Source organism: Zingiber officinale, chromosome 4A, assembly GCF_018446385.1.
Source record: "Zingiber officinale cultivar Zhangliang chromosome 4A, Zo_v1.1, whole genome shotgun sequence".
Taxonomy (NCBI): domain Eukaryota; kingdom Viridiplantae; phylum Streptophyta; class Magnoliopsida; order Zingiberales; family Zingiberaceae; genus Zingiber; species Zingiber officinale.
This window is the reverse complement of record NC_055992.1, coordinates 134,380,656-134,388,153: the sequence shown is the minus strand read 5'-3', so window position 1 is coordinate 134,388,153 and position 7,498 is coordinate 134,380,656. Positions and strand designations below refer to the sequence as shown.

At 34.0% G+C, this 7,498-nt stretch overlaps 1 protein-coding gene across 1 annotated transcript; it reads right to left on the bottom strand.

Moving 5' to 3' along the window:
- Positions 1–1,464: 1,464 nt before the first annotated feature.
- LOC121971339 (U3 snoRNP-associated protein-like YAOH) lies at positions 1,465–6,621 on the bottom strand. Its single transcript, XM_042522559.1, has 7 exons — positions 6,143–6,621; positions 5,519–5,861; positions 4,969–5,193; positions 3,430–3,664; positions 3,103–3,275; positions 1,966–2,031; positions 1,465–1,828 (listed from the first exon to the last, which is right to left on the bottom strand). Exons 1-7 carry the CDS (start codon positions 6,547–6,549, stop codon positions 1,730–1,732), a joined length of 1,548 nt encoding a protein of 515 aa, XP_042378493.1. The 5' UTR covers positions 6,550–6,621; the 3' UTR covers positions 1,465–1,729.
- Between the last annotated feature and the right edge of the window lie 877 nt (positions 6,622–7,498).

Genomic DNA, 7,498 nt, shown 5'->3' with positions numbered 1-7,498 from the left:
CTAAGGAATCTGACCGTCCGATCGCCCATGGACGACATGATCCAGCGTTCCTGTCCGTCGATTTGTATCAATTCGATGTGATCCGACGGATGAGACGACATGATCGACGCGGCTGGCCGTGGGTTCTTCAAAATCGTTATTTCGTCGACGAGATTTATTGATGAATGAAGTTCGTTAACAATAATTATCCTGTAACGTACATGTAAATTTTACCATTTTTTTATTTTAAAAAATTAATAAAAAAGTTATATTAAGATTATATATCAATTATGAAAATTTTAAAATACACTTCTGTTTTTATTAATTATTAAAATAGCAACTCATTGAATTTTTTATACTACTCAAGCTTAATGGAAAAAAACTGAACCCTTCCGAGGTCGGTTGCTAAGTGAATTATCTTGAATTCTTCTGAATTTATTTGATGTATGAATGGGATAGAAAGTCGCTCAAATTTAAATATCTGAATTAATAAAAAATAAAAATTGAACGATGAATTAGATAAGCACTACAAGAATTATGCCCTAGCACGTATCGCAAGGATGGACATATAATATTTCTAATGAAATGGTCAAGAATTAATTCTTAAGAATTGATGGTCTGAAATTTACCTCACCATATATCTATAATCGATGTATCTGCATTTACCTATTTCTATATCTATGAGGTCGATACTAAGGAGCCGCTAAAATAGAGGATCTACCTTGTCTTATAATATGTAATAATTATGATTTACAATTACTTTTATAACATCTAATAATTACAATTTATAATTATTCTAACATAGCAAATGTATATAGAATCAGGTCATCTTGGTAAATTAGAAAATACACGCGGCGGGTAGCCTAGAAGGTTAGCATCCTTAGGTTGCATGTTTCATTTAGAAAAAAAAAATTCTACAAATAAATTATAATTAAGGATTGAATCATGGGATGATAATTTAAATATCTTACTATAATATCATAAACTCGGGGATGATAATATATTTATAAATGGCATAGTCAAGTTGGTATTCTAATGATAAATTATCATAATAATATATTTATAACCATTTAAATTGTAATATCGATTATCATTCAACTTTCAACAAAAATATTTGATAGACATAGTTGAACCTAAGAGAATTAAAGTTGAATGAGAAGGGGTTGCCGAATAAAATGTTATTTTGATGATTAATAAAAAATAAATAGCCTTTTAATTATTTGAAAAAATATGCTTTTTGATTTTTATCAATAATATTTTGTGTACCTATTATAATATATGAGTAAAAAATAAAAAAATGTCAAATTGATTATTACGAAAAAAAACTCAAATCAAGTTACAATATAAACAATTTATTTTTTTATATTATAACAACTAAGAAATCATAACTAATACATAATTATAAAAGTCTTTAGTCAATTATTATATTATAATAATTACAATAATAAATAAAATATATATAATATTGACGGGTTAATATACGGATTGAAAGGCACAAATCAAGCCTTATTGACACCCCAAGGCTTTTGAAGAAATTTTATTTCCAAAATTAAGTCAAACACAATCGAGTAAACCTCCCAAAATGTTGCTATAATTTCCTTGACAAAAAGAATTAAGTTAATACAAGGCAGCTAATAGTAATACATGAACTGACTGAGTGAACAAATCATATCAGATACACAACTACATGTGGAACTTGCTCATCCTTGCCAGACTGAAGAAGGATTCTATATCGTTGCAAAATCTTGGTTCAGGCGATCGATAAATGCTCGTCTTTCAACTTGATGGGGTGTATGGCAACTCCATTTCGTGCCGATGAGACGCGACCCCATCTCCCGAGACGAGGTTCCTGGTACAAGACAACATGTCTTCAGATCATGTGTTTGAAGTAGACGAAAGAAGAACAAGATGCGATGGATTCAAAATGAATTTTTATCGAGCACAACATTAAATTAAATAAAATTCTTTAATCAGGATATGAATTACCTGACCAACACCGGCGACAAGGAAGCGTGCAGATTTAGCAAATACAAGTGAATTGACGAATCCAGCCTGCATATCGATATTCTACTGATAAATGCAATTGGGTATACAGACAGATAAAGAACAATAGCCTTTGAAAAAGAAGTAAAATTGCGGATGTTTCCGATACAGGCAAGTAGTCATATTCTTAACTATAAAGATTATAAACAGAGATTGCATATCGATATTTCACTGAATATAACCATACAAAAATGAAATTGGGTATACAGATAAAGAATAGCCTTTTCAAAAAGCAGTGTCCAAATTTGCAACACGACTAGAGGGACACAAGGGGATCTTAAAAGGATAAAGGGGTTGCCCAGTTCACAAAATTCCCACCATTGCGGGGTCCAAGGGTAGAATATCTATTGTACGCACTTTACTCAGCATTGCAAAAGATTATTTTCGCAACTTGAACACATAACTATAAGATCACACGATAACAACTTTACCGTTACGTCAAAGCTTCCCTTCAAAAGATCTTAAAAAGATAAAAGTTAATATATGTGAAAGATAAATAATATATGCAATATTAAGTAGAAAAAGTATTTAGTGTCTATTGTATAAATGGTAATGCAGTGCATGAAAGGGTTGGACTACATTGGAATACAATTTAGATTAGACAGTAGCATATCTTAGTTCACTGAGACTAAGAGAATAATCAAGAGAAACCACAACTAACATAAAGTGCAAGAACACAGGTCAAAACTAGCATAAGAAAGAGCATAACTCTCTCTAATCTCCCACATTCCAAGTTTCACCTTAGAGTGACTGCATGTCTTTATCTAACTACGCTTGAATCAGGCTGTTTGTTAACGAAGTAACAACTAACGAAAACTTATTAGGGAAAATCTATTACTATGTTTCCTTTACTAAGAAGAAATGACGATAAGAAATATCATGTAGCTCTCTTGTACCCTTTGAAATCCAATAGGATTTTTTTTTATTGGGCATTCCAACAGCATGAATCAATCTGCTCAGGGAACCAAGCAAATAAAAAAACAGTGCAGTAAAAAGAAATTGTTGGAGAAAGAAACTAAGTTCATTATGAAATGAAAGAGTAATTAAGTACTTTAGGGAAAACATGAGTTTGAAGAATACCAGAGAAGAATCATATAATGGCCTAATACCACTGCTCTCACTTTGAATCGACCACAAGCGAACAACTCCATTCGCAGCTCCAGAAGCAGCAAGATCACTACCTCTACATACAGCAACTGAACTAATCCACGAGTGAGCTGAAGAATGACTTTCTTTTTTTTTGCACCCATTGTCTAGAAACAGTCATATATAAATGGAACCATTAGGCAAGTACAGGAAAATCAGCCAACATCTGAAACCACAAATATATACCCGCAAAAAGGGTATACATGAAAGCAATAAGCAAGAAAAAGGCATAATGAAAATTTGAACAGAACTCGAAATTACCTATATCGCCGCCATTACAAGTAGTTGTCCCATTCTCTTCATATGAATGACTGCAGTTCAACAGAGATGGAGCATGTGCATTTTTTATTAGGTGTGTAGGCTTCTTGCGCTTTAAACTCCAGAGCTCAATGCTACCATCATCAGAGCCAGATAAGAACTCACTATCGTTTATGAAACAACAACATTCCAAAGATGACGCAGGAGCCCGAAAGACCAACTGTGATTCCTCAGGTACCTATGCAATCCAATAAATAAAAAACTCATCATATGTCTAGGGTCCATGAAGTAAATTAAGCTGATGTAAAGATAACCCATAAGGGATTTTCCGCAGATATTAATAAATCATAACGATGGCAAAAATTCCATTGCTAGAATGTTTCTCTAAGGTAATTCATGCATGTTCACAACTAGTGTTTGGTAATAGGCTTATGCATTCAGATTATTATACTCCCATTCCATGCCAATTAGGATGTTACTCTTGCCACAAACATACAATAACCATTTAATCACGTATATGCATGGACTTGTGGATCCCTCTAAAATATCTATAAGGACAACTGAAGGTCATGGCACCAAATATATGAACCTCTTATCCCAAAAACTCTAACTGTTAGGAAAGACATCAATTTATATGTCTATAATAAATCACCTTATTTTTCCATGTAGGGCCAATGAGCATGGAGAGTCTTAGCCTAAACACGTCCAATCATTCCCATCATGAATTAGAGGTAGAGGTCCTTTTGTTTGACATACGTAGGATTAGAACTTCAATCTCCTACTCCAAAATGATGTTAAAGCATTGGCTAACTACTTATTCCAAAATATTGAACTGTTAAAAGATGTACAATATATAATTGATCACTTTACTTCTCCATGTGGGTTCAATGGACATAGAGATTCCTATTTCCTAGATTCAAGAGTTTGAATAAATTACAAAGTGATCCTACATCTCATACAAAAAGATGCAAACTTCTATAAAGACAACATCCTTTGTGGGAAAACACTACTGAATATCCAAATGGATAAATCATGCAGTATTCACACTGATTAAAAAGTTTTGTCAACACAATCTGATGATTAATTTAGTGAATGTATCCATCAGCATGTTCCATCCAGACTTCTTAGTTAGACAATTAACATGAAATCAATTTATGATGTTTTGTAGAATCCTACTTTGCAACTCCTATATGAAATGTCATTCTGGCCTAAAGGGAAATCTTCCTAGATTATATCGTTGACTAGCCATCATCAAAAGAACTGGAATGTATTTCGTTTCTTTACAGAAACAATGGATCCTCTCACAAAAACTTGAAACTAAATTCACAAAGGCACTTGATTCATTTATGATTGCAATCACAAAGGGAAAAGCAGATAAGAAATACCTTTTCAATAATTCTCAAAACTGAAAGTGAATGAAATCACTAAAGAAATGCATGAGCGAGTAAAATATGCATTTTGATGAACACATGTTAGATAGCTATTTAAACTGAAAGAAGTCAGCTACATTAACAAAGTAGTTTGCGAGCAACTAATACGCACCTTCCACAATCGCATGGTACGATCACGCCCTACAGTTAAAAGTCGCTCTCTTCGCAGGCAGTCAATTGCCAGTATATCACTCTGGTGGCCAAATAAGTTGTCCATGTGAGTTTTATCTTCAGCATTCCATAACTTAATTGTTCTATCGAAGGACCCAGAAAAAAGCTGTGGAGTCCCTTCTCTAAAGGTAAGACATGAAACAGGTCCTCTGTGACCATGAAATGCCTGCAAAGAATGATGTAAGATCTGTTTACAAAAACTAACTAGGAAACACACTAGTCCCATTAATATGCTTTAACAAATGGCACATGTTTCAATGGAGAGTTAACTGCATAAAACTGTCAAGGTTAGATAATTTGAAGGAGAAAAAATTTAATGTGTTTGGGCAAAAAAGATTTGTGAGTATGACAGTGACTATCGAAGAGAAACAATACTTGGGACATCTATATAGAAGTGCCATATATGCATCCTCAGTAACAAAATTAGAAAAGTCAATATATATATATATATATATACTTAGGTGTTGCTCAACTATGATATTCAGAATTACCTTGACATGTCCCCGAGTGCGGGTATCCCATAAATGGATATGGCGGTCCAACCCCCCACTTGCCAACAGCCGCCCATCAGAACTAATAGCCAGAGCTAGGACATTCTTACTCCTTTTCTTAGCTGAATTTTGTGGTGGCTTTGCTTGATGTGATAGCAATACATCTTCAGAAGGCCACAAATATTTCTCAGACTTACCAGTCTCAACGTCCCAATGCATAATAACTCCATCTTTAGAAGCTGAAAACCCCTTTGAATCACCTTCAGCTAAAGCAACAGCAGTAACAGACAGATGATGTTTCACTAGCATTCGAAATTTGTCATCAGGTTCTGGTCGTAGAACCCTGCATTCTTTCACATTGTTATTAATCTTTAAGAAAGAAGGAAGCATTCACTATATCTCTGGTCGCAATTCTAAATAAATGAAAGTAGTAGATTTTCAACTGTCCAGAGAACCTTTTTATAGCGGCTAGGTCAAAACAAAGCACTATCCAGAGAAAAATGAAGAAGCATAAGAAAAAAAATTCAACCAAGTGAGATGCTTGATGACAAATTGACGCCTTAATGATGCAAGCATTTGTATGATGTTGAGTTTTTTAGAAAAGAAAAATTTTGTTCCAATTACCTAGTTGCAATGACTCTTTGTAGGCGACCACTCCCTTCAAGCTGCTCCTTTTGAAGGAGCTCGGCCACCAAGGAATCTCTTTTACCCTCCCTCTCATATCTTCCCTCGTCACCTTCCTCCTCTTCCCCTTCGTCCTCATGCACCCTCATCGCGATAGCTCGGACCTTGTCTAGGTGCTCCCTCGCGACCCTAATCCTCTTCTCGCCGGCTGTCTCCTCTTCCTCGTCTTCGCTATCCTGTTCGCTCATCTCCTCGTCGCTCTCTAAGCTCTCGATGTCGTCGTCGAGGCCGCCGCCTCTCCGGCTCCGCTTGGGTTCAGGCTCAAAGAAAGCATTGTCAGAGGACCTCGCCTTCTTCTTTACTGCTTTCGGTCCACCGACGACCCTCTTACGACTGCGCGGCGGCATCGGAGAAGATCAGGGGAGAAGGAGGTTGTTGGTCGAAAGTTTAGGGTTTTAGAAAGGTAATGATGAGCAGCGCTTTTATAGCGATGAGCAAACCTGATATTTAATATTTTTCCATAACATAAAATCATAAAACCAAATTAAAATATTTATTTATGGATTTAGCAAATATTTATTTATGGAGGACATTCTCGTTCGACGTCTAATAATTTGACCACTTATCTAAATCTCCGAATAATCTCCGGTCGTCTGTTCCAAATAAAAATTATAATATAATGAGGACGATGAATTCAGAAAGGGATCGTAATTATTTACAATCGAATCACAATCATGATCTAATCATAAATACGAATGATATATTCTCTAGATCATAAAAAAGTGATCCAAAAAATCCGTGCTCCATTTCTCCTGGCTTCTCTTATTTTCCATCTTTTCTCTTGTTTTTTTTTTCAACTTTTCACTAAATCATGTGTATAATTTTATAAAATACTCATAGAAAATTTTAAAATTATCAGATCCTTATTTATTTTTAATTCTATCCTATTAGTCGACTTATATTTTAAACAGTCGAATCGATTTATCTTTAGGTCAAAAGGTCTAATCTTTAATTAAATCAGTCGACTTTTATTTTTTAATTAAAATTAATTTTAGATAAAATTAATTGATAGATTAAACGACCTCACATTAATACGAAACTAGTTCTTATGTATTCGTCTATATCTCTTGATTATATCCATGTCCTCAAACGTCAATTTGACATTTAGTATATCAGTTGATTTTACCTAAAATTAGTTGATTGGCCAAATGATTGATATGAAACTAGTTCTTATGCATTCTTCTATCTCTCCTGATTATATCCATACCAACAAATGTCAATTTCACTCAATATATTAAGAGCAATAATTTTTTAACATAAATAATATATTTTAAAAAAATTAATTCGTATTCAAAA

Excerpts from the sequence above, each read along its gene's own strand:
- LOC121971339 (XM_042522559.1), bottom strand. The coding sequence starts at position 6,549 with ATGCCGCCGCGCAGTCGTAAGAGGGTCGTCGGTGGACCGAAAGCAGTA. Across the intron at positions 2,032-3,102 it reads CATTATATGATTCTTCTCTG|GCTGGATTCGTCAATTCACT; the intron begins GTATTCTTCAAA and ends ATCGATATGCAG. Across the intron at positions 1,829-1,965 it reads TTGTCGCCGGTGTTGGTCAG|GAACCTCGTCTCGGGAGATG; the intron begins GTAATTCATATC and ends GTCTTGTACCAG.